This window comes from Lissotriton helveticus, chromosome 5_1 (assembly GCF_964261635.1).
Source record: "Lissotriton helveticus chromosome 5_1, aLisHel1.1, whole genome shotgun sequence".
Lineage (NCBI taxonomy): Eukaryota > Metazoa > Chordata > Amphibia > Caudata > Salamandridae > Lissotriton > Lissotriton helveticus.
In genome coordinates this window covers 471,319,470-471,333,323 of record NC_136065.1, presented here as the reverse complement: position 1 = coordinate 471,333,323, position 13,854 = coordinate 471,319,470, and the positions used below count along the sequence as shown (strand labels likewise).

The 13,854-nt window shown below is 44.4% G+C and overlaps 1 protein-coding gene across 1 annotated transcript in view; it reads right to left on the bottom strand.

Moving 5' to 3' along the window:
* The window catches only part of LOC144753227 (growth-regulated alpha protein-like), a 29,062-nt gene extending 15,463 nt beyond the window's left edge, over positions 1–13,599 (bottom strand). Inside the window, exon 1 of the mRNA XM_078640987.1 lies at positions 13,483–13,599. Within this exon, the coding sequence (XP_078497113.1) occupies positions 13,483–13,549 (67 nt within the window). The 5' untranslated portion in view covers positions 13,550–13,599. The remainder of the gene's footprint in view (positions 1–13,482) is intronic.
* Between the last annotated feature and the right edge of the window lie 255 nt (positions 13,600–13,854).

The window sequence follows — 13,854 nt, the reverse complement described above, 5'->3', positions numbered from 1 at the left end:
ACATCATATGTTTATCCTACCTCTGCAACGTAGTTTCTTTACCTTGATTGGATGACTTTTGTTCACTGTTCATATTCAGGAAACTACTTTTTTCTTTAGCATTAGCACTCCATGATGCTTTTAGCATTTCATGGAAATGCCAGTTTCTGTCGCTCTACCCCTCGCTCTGGTGAGTTACTCCCCTTCCAGCGCTCTCCAGTGCTTCTCCACCACTTCTCATCCCACTCAGCTTTCATTAACAGCCCTCCCTCCATTGCTCCCCCTCAATGGGAGTGGCTATGAGACTTCGTAGCCTCTTGCATCCTGCTAGATGGCACATGCGGTCTCAACAGTGAGGTCTAAAGGTTGAGTGGGCTCAACACCTAATGAACCTGTCAAATTGCATCCAGATTTCAGAGGATACTGCAGAAGATCTGCAGTGGTGGCTGCTTGACCAAAATTGGACTAACGGCATACCCATCTTCCTGCCCCCACTCGAAGCCGACAGTGGTGACTGACAATTTGCTATTGGTTTGGGGAGGTCAACTAGGAGAGGTGGAAAGCAGTGGACTTTGGTCTCTGGCAGAGACCCGTCTCCAAATTAATCTGTTGAAGTTGCAGCTCATTTGCTTGGCTACTGTACATAAAAGAGTGGCCATTCCAAATGTTCACTGACAATACCACCGCCATTTGTTTCTGTAGCAAGCTAGGCTGACACGGGTCCTTTGCCAGAAGGCCCTACACCTCTGGAACTAGGGGAATTGAAAGGGCATCTCCCTGGTTGTGAACCACCTTATGATATCTTTAAACCTCAGGATGACTAAAGCAGTCAATGAAGCCTAGATGTTCACAAATGGCTGTCACAGCTGGAGGTGGTGCTGGGTGTCATCCAGCAATGAGGAGATCCATGGCTCATTCTCTTTGCCATCACAAAGAACAGGCAGTGTCCGCACTTTTATACCTCAGAGTGCCCAAGGAGGCTCTTTCACAGATGCACGTTCTGCCTAGCCTGGAGCATGGGACTCCTGTACACCTTCTGCTCTCTCCTGCCCCCAGTTTTGATGATGATCATGAACAACCAGATCCAATTGATCTTAGTGGCTCTGGATTGGGCCAGTAGAGTGTGGTATCCTGAGGTTCTAGCCACAAGCATCTGTTCTATGATTAGGCTGCCACTTTAGGAGGATTTTCTGTAACAGCAGTAGGGCAGCTTCGTATTGTCATCTATAGAATCGATTTACGCTGGTAAAAGTGTATGACCTGGTGTAAATCCCATCATATAGGCCCAACACAAGCAAAGTTGTAGAATATTCTGATTTTGTGTTGTCTTTAGCCCGGCAAGGTCTTGCCAGGGGCACAGTTAAAGATTGCTTGTCAGGTCTTTCGTTTTTATTTTCATTTACTGTGCCAACAGTCTTGTTTAAATTACCTGCTGTGATGCTTTTCAATAAAGGTTTGGTCCATAGCTTTTTACTCAAACCTTCTCAAATGCCAAAGTGAGACATTCATTTGGGTCTTACTTTTTTCTTATGTGCACCCCTTTAGTACCAACACACACACATCTGTCCTGACTCTCAAAACTATCTTTCTCATAGCGATAACTTCAGCTCGTCGCATGAGTTCATTCAACCACTGCACTCAACTTTTCTGGAAAAATTGGTGCTGTGAACTAGTGCGGCGTTCCAGCCTAAGAGGCTTATATGTCAGACAATGTAACGCTCATCCTGCATGTTTAACTCTAAGCCACCCCTCAAAAGAGGAGGAGGAGAGCCTTTGTTGAAAAGGGAATCTGTTATTATTTTCTATACCACCTCAAGGCTGGCACACACTATTGTATGCGTGTAACAAGAGGGAGAGAGAGGACTATATAGCTAGTCCGAGTCCCCGAGGGTTTATATGTGATTAATCAAAGAGGACTAGCTTAAGTTGACCAAAGTGTTGCAGTACTCTAATTAGTTCTGTCACGGGCACCTTGTTGGTGAATTCATGAAGCCCTCACCCGCCAACCTAGTTGGTGGCATGCTTCATCATCGGGCCCACCCAGTGACACCTAGTATGTCCAAGGTGTGCTACGACGCCTGATTACAGCAGAGCTGGTATATTGCTGAGAGTGCAGTGAGTGAGGTTGAGTGAGTTGTGATTTAAAACGGCTTGGTGGTGGTCCCAGTACCCGAGGGTAAATTAAATTTTAATAACTGGGCCGTCACCAGCGGTTAACCGTCACCGGAGGACGACGGCGGGACAACAGGTACAAGGCAGGCACTGACCAGAAAGACTGGTCATCCCCTTACCGCTTCCCTCCAGGAAGCCTTGGCTAATAACCCAAAGCGTATGCATGAGAAGGGAATCCCCCTCTCACATATAGAAAAACGCCTTTGTGAGTGTATCACATAGTCTGTACCACAACACTAAGTCTGTTTTATTTCACCACACCTTTTTAAAAAACGGTCCTGAGGAAAGCCAGAATACTCTAAGGCACTGGCTGAAACATGTCGACCATCTGAAGGACGCAGGGGGCAGTAACTCGCCACTCTCACGCGTCCTGTAGCCTTACTTTTAACCGCTGGTGACGGCCCAGTTATTAAAATTTAATTTACCCTCGGGTACTGGGACCACAACCAAGCCGTTTTAAATCACAACTCACTCAACCTCACTCACTGCACTCTCAGCAATATACCAGCTCCGCTGTAATCAGGCGTCGTAGCACACCCGGGACATACTAGGTGTCACTGGGTGGGCCCGATGATGAAGCATGCCACCAACTAGGTTGGTGGGTGAGGGCTTCATGAATACACCAACAAGGTGCCCGTGACAGAACTAATTAGAGTACTGCAACACTTTGGTCAACTTAAGCTAGTCCTCTTTGATTAATCACACACTATTGTATAACAGCACCAACTTAGAAAAATTAAAATACTCTGGCTGGTGAAGATCCCATAAAAAACGAATTCTGAACGTTTACCTAGATGTGTTGTCAAACTTGTTCTATATGTTAAACTACAACTATCAGTGTTGCGTAGTACTAATGAACTAGTTTACTTGGCTTTTACCATTATATAAAAACATCCGAATCCTTTAAAGTGCAGTACTTCCATCGCAACCCACTGCAACCCTTGCAACTAGCACCAGTAGGGTAGGAAAATAGGACACTTGGTTTGTATGGTCCCCGAAGATGACTGGGTAGGCTACTTGGGAGAAATTTATGGAAAATGGCAGACACAAGAACAGCCAAGAACCCAAGATTGGCCACAAGTAAGGGATGATATAAAGGAATACTTTACCCCAAGATATATAATTGAAATTATAGCTAGTTTGAAGCTTACCCGTGATGCAGGCCCAGATAACTTCCCGGCAGTGATAATTAAAACGAGACCTGAATGGTGGGCGGAGCTCTTTGCTAAGATGTTCCTAGTAATCTTGGAAACAGGAATTCTACCAGAAAGCTGGAAGGGCGCAATTATAAGGCCAATACATAAAAAGGGTGATCACAAATTTCCCAAAAATTATAGGCTGATAAACCTCTTAGATATAGGGGAAAAAGTTTTTGCAAAAAGCATATTGAATGTCTTAAAAGACTGGGCAGAAAGAAAACCAGATTATCCCCCCGGAACAGGGAGGGTTTAAAGCTGGCCACTCCACAATTGATCATTGCTTTGCCCTTTGGGCTGTAGCATGGAAGTCGATGGAAACTCGGGGAAGGGTATTTTGTTGTTTTGTAGACTTCCGTGCAGCCTTTGATCTGGTAGATAGAGAGCTGTTGTGGAAGGCCATAATTAGTTATGGAATTCCAAATGATCTACTACGATTGATACAAATGCTCCACACTAATAATTGGGCCCAGATAATCTTAGACATAGATGGCAGTTTATCTGGGAAAATAGAAATTGGAAATGGGCTACGGCAGGGATGTGTATTGGCCCCTCTGCTGTTTTCCTTGTTCTTAGCAGACCTGCCACTGATCTTGGGTAATGCCATTGGGGCAAGCCCGAAATTAAATGGCAAGCAGATCGCATGTTTACTTTATGCCGACGATCTGGTGATCATGGACCAGACTGAGGTTGGCCTGCAAAGGGAATTGAATTTATTTAATGACTATTGTTCCAGGAAAAAACTTGTGATAAATATGGGTAAGACCAAAACCCTGAGCTTTGGCCGTAAGAAAACTGGGTTCTCTTGGAAGATGGCGTCAGAGAAAGTGGAATCGGTCACTGAGTATAGATACTTGGGGCTATGGTTCCACAAAAGTTTGAAATGGAACACCCACCACGAGGCGTCAAAAGTAAGAACCTCTGCTTCGATCAGCGGCCTGAAATTGTTTAATAAGGCCTATGGTGCAATGACCGACAGACCAGTGCTAAAAGCATATGCGGCGATTGTACCCCCGCAATTTTCATATGGCGCTGAACTGTTATTTCTAAGTGGCAAGGAAAACTGGGATGTCGAGGAAGGTAAAAACTTAAAGTTATTTACTCTCCCCTTGTCAGCAATGGTTCAGGCCGTAAGATTGGAACTCGGCTTGACCTCATGGGGTATTCAAGTCGGTATGGCCCTATTACGCTTCTGGCAACGCCTAGAAGTAGGCGTAAACACCAAAATATCTCAATGGTGTAAAAATGAAATACAGAATACCGAACTAATATGGGCAAGGGAGATCAGGGGGATTATAACAAAGCTATGTAATAAGATGGGAGTTAATATATGGCCCACTGTCCAGGTGGTTAATATCGATAAGAAGACACTCAGGTTGTTGGGGAAGGAAATATCCAATGCACAGGATCAAAACTACCTTGCAAATAAAATCTCGATTCGTTTTATGGCTGCTGCATGGAAAAATGATCAATGCTTCCCTTATATTGATAAATTACCGGATTGTCAATTACGAAAGGAAGTTTTGAGGGTAAGAATTGGGGCAAACCCTTGTTATATGAACAATCTGGTAAAACATGCTATGATAAACAATACGGGAGGCTGCACTTGCTCCTTGGGTATTCAATGTGATCTGCCGCATATTTTATTTGATGGCCTGAAGTTCCTGGACTTGCTTATTATGCTTTTAAAACCAATATTCATGAAATATGAGATTAAAACAAGGACCCAGGCTGTGACACTGATGACCGAAATGGCCTATTTAGATATTGCCGTGGCCATTGGGAAATTTATGCAAAAAGTGAAGGCAGTTTTATACCTTTTTTTAATGAATTTTAGCTAGTTTTCCCGCAATTTAGGTAATAGTGGGTTTTTAGATTGAACTTGTTTTTAGGATGTATTTATGCGTGTCAATGAAATGTTCTTTTAGATGAATTTTTATTAATGATATGTATTGTTTGTGGACCAACGGTCCGAATAAACATGAAATAAACTGAACTGATAACTAGCACCAGTACAAATTAACCGATGTGTCTAAATGCATTTATGTTCAGCTAGGGCGGGGAAGGGGCTACTCCTTCCAGTCCTCAGCCCCTTCGAAAGCGGCAAATGATACCTACACATATTGTGGATTTTAAAGTCTTGTCAAGTATGTAAAAGTTTACAGTGCTTAGAAGCAGTATGAGTACTGTATACCGCAGTATTGTATTGTAATTGCATTTCTTCAGCGCTTACTACCCCTAACGAGGCCTCTAAGCACTTTTTTCGGCGAGTAGCATGCTTCTCTGGAACCCATAAAGGATTTATGTTGAATTAGTATAGTGAAATATGAAAGTAATTTGAGTGGGTTGATAGGTTAGTCAGTTATTTGGATTCAGAAGGTAAAATCAAGTATTAATTTTAATATTAAGGGAATATACATTTGTGGAGAAATGTAAGAGTAAAACAAAACGTATTTTACATACAGTGGGCCTTTTGGTGACAGAAGAGGGCGTTTCATACTGGGAAATAGAAACGAGTTTCTTTGGTAGCTGTTTTCTTTACACGCACAACATGCAAGGACGCGCGTCAGGCGGCGCTCCCTTCTGTGACTTCGAACGGGGAGGGGATGCAGGTTAAATCAGTTTATTATACATTTTCTCGAGACAGCATGGCTTTCTTACAGTTTGCATTTCTTCTCGAGTGTTCGAGCACACAGACTCCCGGTAGACTTTTACCTCAGTTTGATGACGCATATATACTTTGACTTAAAACGTTTATACGGGTTAGAAAGGATTTTGGACAGAATTTGTAATTGCTCTACAAATATTTAAGAGCTTTTGTTTTTTTACTGCAGGTGTTTACCTGCTTTATTGCCTGTTTTGTAAGAGAGCATTAGAGAATTTGGCTTGACGTCCCTGGTGACACATGTTTCTAAAGGGTGTATGCTGCAAAACCGGTTTAGGTTGATTCTGGCTGCTCTCCAGAAACATCGTCTGTGTAATGATGCGCCTCACTGCAGTGTATTCTCGAGCCTGAAACAACCAGAACAGAGACACTAAAGGTGTGTGAGGTTTGAGCAGGTCTCTCATCTGGCAAGCTAAAAGTCTGATCAAGAAAGACAAAGGGCTGGGCCTCACCCATAGGCAGGGCCATTGGAATTATGAGGCAAGGGAGGGCCAAATTATGCGGCAAGGTTGAGTATATTATGCGGCAAGAAAAGGAAAATTATGCGACGTAATGCAGCACATTTTTTGATAGTATTACTTAATTATTTTGTCGTTTTTGCACTTTTTAACACGTTATGGTCATTGGGTGTACCTCATTAGTACCATTTTAACACCCAATTATACCAATAAGTAACAGAAAGATGACCAGTCAACCTTTGCAGAAGGCCCTCCAATGTGCAGCAACACGGTCACCATGCCTTTAGTAACATTTGATCGGTTTAAGCTACAAATAAATTTATTTTTGTTGAATTCTGCAGATAATGCAGCAGATGATGGATTATGTGGCAAATGCAGCAAATCTACATTTATTCGAAAATTGCAGTTGCCGCACAATTGCCCGATTCCAGTCTATAGGAACGCCATGTGCCATAAAATCTGCAGTGCTACGCCTCTCCCCTATCATCCATCAGGGGTTGCTTGAGGAAATCTAACCAGCACCCTCATGCCCACAAAGGCTTTATTACATTTTTTAAAGGAGACCCCTTACCTCAGTGTCTGGATTGCCACCCGCAAGGATGCAGGCAATAAACTTCCATCAATACAGTAGAATCCGCGGGTCACTAGAAAACTTTTATATCAACAGACAAGTAAACAGTGCAACCCAATAGAACACTAAACATTGGAGGAAGTCCTATTACAAAACAAAAGCAGGATGTTAGGAAAGATACAACCAACAGTATACCTGTGTAGATCCTGGATGTCACATCCAGGATTGAGCTCAGGGTAGCGACGGACAGAGCATTGCCTCACCCCTGAGTTGTTACCAGGAGCGGTGGGCAGTCCTCCCGATTTTAATACGTGTGTTAGCCACGTATCCCTGTAGTTTCCACTACAAGTACTACACAGCTATACTGTTGGTTGTATCATTCCTAATATCCTGCTTTTGTTTTGTGATAGTTTTCACTCACTTAGTTCTGCAGTAGTAATAACTAGGTCCTGAAGAAAGCCATGATCAAGATTGGCTGAAACATGTAGACCTTCCCAATATTCTTCACTAGCGCGCTCGCACATTCATTCAGACCGCGCCCTAACTGCTTTTAACTTTTGACACCACAGGATACTTAATAAATTCATTTTTCTCTTGGTAGTCAATTTTAACTCACTTTTTTCATACACTGCACTAAGTACTGTAACCACACTGTTTCATGCTCCTTCGATTTTAGGAGATCTAGCTCCCGGATTATATTAAAACATCTGCGAGCTCCTCCTTTACACTAGCAAGGAGTTGTAGCTCCTTGGCTGCACCAGTTTGCAGCCAAGAGGAGATCCCAAATGATGAAGCATGCCACCTCGGTGGGTGATGGTATTCCGTCCTCTTAAATAAGACTTCCCCCAATGTTTGGTGTCCTGTTGGGTTGCGCTGTTTACTTGTCTGTTGATATATAATTTTTCTTTGGACCCGCAGATTTTACGGTATTGATGTATATGGTAGGGGGACTTATCCACGCAGGTCTGTAAATCTCCCTCAGACCCTGTTCCTTACTTGGTAGTGCGTGGCAATAAACTTCCACCATCTGGGGAAGTTGTCCTTGCCCTCCATCTTGTGCCATGTCTGAGGTGTCTTAAATGGATCCCATTTGGCGTTCTAGTTAATACAGTGAGGCAGACTTGAGGGTGAACATAAGTAACATTCATCCCAGCATTCGTAGACTCTCCTATTAATATTAGCATCCAGCCATGACCTTATGCTTCCACCCACTGAGCTGCTCCTCTCTACTTGCCGAAGCGGTGGTCTAGTAGGAACATTACAGTTCCCACACTGTTCGCCTTACTCTAGCACCTATCAAAATACCTAATGAAGGCACAATTTCCACATGCAAATATTGCTTCTTGCTAGTTTTGCAGCCTCAAGCATGCATGTTTGATATTCACCTCTCCTTTTTCCTTTCAAATGGCTCTGTTTCAATCCTCTGCATGCCTCTTATCTCTGCGAACAACCTTCTCTACTTCACATACATGTTGGCCTTGATCTCTATTAACGTATTTCTGCAAATTGTCTGAAACTCATTTCAAAGATCACAACTTGTCCTTTATTGGAACCAACATTACCTAATCTCTTCTAAACCCCCCACAAACATCTACATGAAGTTGCATATCCCCTTTCCCCACTAATGAGCACACCTAAACCTACCGCTTTCATCTTATTTTTATTTTATTTTATTTTTTAGCGTTTTATACAGCACAAACTTGACCCAAAGATATCGGGTATCAGAGTGCTTTACATGAGCACCAGTTTCGTTACAGATGGACACATTCATTTTATTTTTGTCAGGCGTGGATAGATTAAGTGATTTGCCCAGATCACAGGATGTTGAGTGTCCCTGCCGAGACTCTAACCCAGAAAAATGTGTTGCAAAACAACTCTCCCAACACATTATGGACAATAATCTCCTCGACATGTTCCAGTCTGGCTTTATACAAAACTGCAGCACTGAAACAACCCTGCTACAAGTGAGCGATGATGCGCTGCATATTCTCGATTCGGGGGAATCGTGCCTTCTGATTCTTCTTGACCTCTCTGCAGCTTTTGACACTGTTAATCACAACACCCTCCTTAACATTCTTCAACAGAGAATGGGCGTGGAAGGCACAGTACTCAAATGGTTTGCCTCTTTCCTCTCGGACAGATCCCAAATGATCAAGATTGCAAACAGTCTCTCGTCTCCACTTGTCAAGGCGTCCCTCAAGGTTCTATCCTCGCTCCCACTCTGTTCAATCTCTATCTGGAACCTTTAGGGAACCTTCTAAGCAAATCTGGAATCCTCTACCATCTCTATGCGGATGACACCCAAATCTACCTCAAGGTGTCTTCCCCTCATGATCGCTCACTACTCAGCTCTACTCTCAATACTATTCACAACTGGATGTTCGTACACCAACTCATTCTCGATCCCTCCAAAACGGAATTCCTCCTCTTATCTAGCTCTCTCTCTCTCTCCGCCTCCTGTTCAATCCTGGATGGATCAATCGAATCTACTCAACCGTAAACCCATCATTGTGGACTGCACTAAATCCTTAGGTGTCATACTTGACAAAAGACTCAACCTAATCTCACACATCAACTCCATGGCCAAGAGCGCATGTTATCAACTGCGCCTTTTATGGGGGATTCGTCGGTTCTTCCGGGAGAATGACCTGAAAACCTTGGTCCAATCGCTAGTTCTCTCTAGACTGGATTATTGTAATTCTCTTCTGACTGGCCTTCCCAAATCTCACCTCTCCCCCCTCAAATCCGTCCTCCATTCAGCAGCTCGCTTCATTACAGGGTCCAAACGTAGTGACCACATCACTCCTATCCTGTCTTCTCTCCGATGGCTTCCTATCGAGACTAGAGCTATCTACAAAACAGCGTGCAGTAAGCGCTTTATAAATACAATCACAATTTCTATACGCACCACATCACGCTACTGCTGACAGCGAGGTGCCTGTCCAATAAAAGAGTAGATGGTAAGGTGGATCACTGCCCCCCTGGAGCAACAATTCCATGAGTATGAAGGGTATTTATGAAAAAGATTGAGTCCCCATGGACTGACCAATGGGGGCATGTACTAATCTAGCACCCGTACACTCCTCTGCTAAATAAGCACTCCCATCTGAAGTTTCAAGCTCTCCGACAAGATCGGAGGACCCTTCACTAAGTCTTCCCACAGGGCTTTAAATTGGATGAAAAAACTGGGGGGAGAGGGCTGTCTCTTAAAGGGGCGTGGCTGATGTAATTAAGGGCATGGCTTAAAAACACCAAAGCTGAAAATCTGTGTTTGGCATAGTGTGCCCTTCGACTGGTAGTTTTCTGCTTCTGTAATCGCTTTCAGATATATAATACAAGTAACAAGCCAGGGCTATTAGCTTTGTCAATGGTTGTTTGTGGCAGAGGATAAATAAGCAACAACTATGGCTTCTTTGTAGAGCATATTGAAAATGCGTTTTTTCTGTAATGATAAGACTGTGAAAGAAATATAACCAGTCTCTTTGAAGTTACATCAAAGGCAGTGAACGGTGGCATGCTGTCGAGTTAAGATTTATTTTTTTCATCCTGAGGGTGAGGGCAAGAATGGAGAGCCCGATAGGGACCCGTCTCAGCACCTGCTTTAGCACCGGCAGGACCCGGCCCACTTAAAGCAATGGTTACGCAGCAGCCATACACTCTGCACACCAAGTAGGCCGGCAACAAGGCTTGCACAGCACTTTTCGACCACAGACGAGAAGGAACATGCCTGACAAACACAAATTACAGCAGGTGTCACCGCTCAGAACCAATCAATCTTCAGGAATCAGCACACAACTCTCCTGATCCCACGACAACTGGGCCATTACAAACCACTTCAAAACACACACGTTCTGTAAACACAACTTAATGCCTCTTCAAGCTGGGTGCCGAAGGGACAGGTGAGCAGGGAGTGGTTTTCTGGAGATTCAGACGAAAACCCATTGCTCCCTGCCAAAAAGAGGTCAAGACTCACCTCACCCAACAAACTAACCTACCATCTTACGAAAACAACTGAAAACCTACCTGTTCCCAAGATATACAACCCTCAAACAGTCTTGTAAATAGCCTCCCACTCAGTGCCTAATTTGTAGTAAATAAAAAAAAAAAGAATAATAAATAGGTGCCAGGGCTCTCGTCAGGAGGACATTGCAACTTGCCCCATACATTGCACCTGCCATGCTGCCAATGACAGAAACAACACATCTACTAACCATCACAGTCCTACAAGTGTGACAGTTCAGACTGTTCTAGGCACTCACAGAATGGCGTGGGTTGCAGGTAAGAGCTATTTTATTGTATATTAAATTAATAATGAACTGTTGTGCTCATCTCCAAATTGGTCGAACAGCGCAACTTTTGTGGCAGACTGTCACACACTCTGGTGTTGATCATTAAGTGCAGGTGCCCAGCACCGGAAACCACCGGCTCAAATTAAGCACTGCTCCCGCTATAAAACACCAGCTACATACACACTGCTGAACATGTGTGCGTTACTCAAATACAGCACATCTTACCGACCTTCAGAAACCAAGCCACGACTCAGTCATTCATTCAGTAATGCAATCTCCAGGATTTGAAATCTACAATCACAAAGCGCTTGGTTGCTTCTTAGCGCGCTACAAAATCGTATCAGATAACCAGCATGCCGAGTCATTTTATTCAAAGTACAGCAGTACTTAGACTCCACGTATTGAAATATCAATTAGTAACAGCAATCAGAAACGTCTGCGTTTAGCTTTCCAGGGCTTAAAATGAAGCACAGCCTATGGTGTCTGCACCTGGCACCACGCACACCCGTAACAGAGGCGGATAAGACATCAAATTAACCGGAAGAGCAGAGTTAGAACCGACCCAGGCGTCTGTCTGGGCTCTAGAGCCCGTGCACGAGCCGAGCCACGAAAAGCGCAGGGGTCTAAATCATGCAACACACATTATGTAAAAATAGGCTAGTGTATTTAAAACTAGAAAAGGTTATTTCTTTAACCTGCCGAAGCGTTTAAACTCAATACATCATGTTTTACATCGCATACCATGAACTCTTGTATTGGAAGTCGATCTGATAACGAAGAAAAAGGAAGCTCTGTAAAAGAAACCATTTGCCCAGGATCACACAAATTGGTCAAGGCTGGAAGCCTGGATTGATCCCAGGTTTTCTGCTTTCACATTATGCTATTCACCCACTAGATGGCTACATCCTTGTCTCCTGTTTAACACCAAAGGTTTATGCTTTGTTTTTAGTTCCATGTGCTTGATGGTAGAGCGTGGGTGGCAGGCAGAAGAAGCCACATTAAAGCTCGGCTCGTTTTGGGCTCGAGAGTCCGAGAGGACCTCGGGCTGAGCCCGGCATGTGGCTCGAGCCTTAAGTGTCTCTGCCACTTCTAATAAATTTCAACGCATAAAAAAATCTGTATCTGTAAATTATTGAAATATATGAAAGCAGCCCTGCGCTCCAGGCAGCGCTATACAAATCATGAATGGCACATAGAAGTCTGTGTCTTTGGAGTCCATAACAGACGCTCTAAACAAAAGCACGTGAGCGTGTCTACACTACTTGCTGGGGGCACTGGTGGACAGAGCATTGTCTATGCATCTCTCAGTGCACGGGCCACTCCGTTCATAGCCACAGGTTTGTGCACAGGTACCTATTGTGCATAGATACCTGTGTGACAGTGCATGAGCCGCTATCCGTTCATAGTTTCCGTTATCTGCATAGGTATCTATGTGTACGTGCACGAACCTCTATCTATCCGTTCATATAGCCACTAGTTTGTGCACAGGTACCTATTGTGCATAGATATCTGTGCATCAGTGCTCGAGCCTCTATCCGTTCATAGTTTTCGTTATGTGCATAGCATAGGTATCTATGTGTCCGTGTGCGAGCCACTGTCTATCCGTTCATAGCCACTGGTGTGTGCACACAAGTACCTATTGTGCATGGATACCTATCTGTAAGTGCAGGAGCCTCGACCCGTTCACGGTCTCCATTTTGTGCATAGGTAACTGTGTCAGTGCTCTGACCTCTTTCTATCCCTTTACAGTCTACGTTTTGTGCGTAGGTGTGAGTGCTCTGGCCTCTTTCTATCCCTTTACAGTCTACGTTTTGTGCATAGGTAACTGTGTGAGTGCTCTGGCCTCTTTCTATCCCTTTACAGTCTACGTTTTGTGCATAGGTATCTGTGTCGGTGCTCTGGATTCTTTCTATCCGTTCAGTCTACGTTTTGTGCATAGGTATCTGTGTCGGTGCTCTGGATTCTTTCTATCCGTTCAGTCTACGTTTTGTGCATAGGTATCTGTGTCGGTGCTCTGGATTCTTTCTATCCGTTCAGTCTACGTTTTGTGCATACGCACCTCTATCTGTCTGTTCCTAGTCCCCCGGTCTGTGCACGAGCCCCTGCCCGCCTGCACACAGGTGCATGCTGCCGCGCATCGGTCTGTACATACCTGTAAGTAGATCGAGGAAGGGGAACGCCAGCACGGCCGCACAGAGAGCCAGGCCCTTGCACTGCATGGCGAGCTCGGGAGTGCGCGCGGACGGAAGCCCCCTCTTTTATAGAGTCGGTGCAACACTTGTGGGAACTTCCTCGTTCCTCCCCCGCGCCGCACACACCCCCACTCATATGATTCACAAGAAATCGGAAGATATTCGGCACAGGGCCAGACAGGCTACCTTCTTTCAGTTCGCCCCAAGAGGGCAGGGCTGCGCAGGCCTCTTATTGCACCGGGGTTTCCCCGTATCCTGGGCCCTCGGAGGACTTGTTTTGAAAGCCTGGAGTCGCCCCTGAAGAGAGTAATTGCTGCAGGGACAGGGAGGCT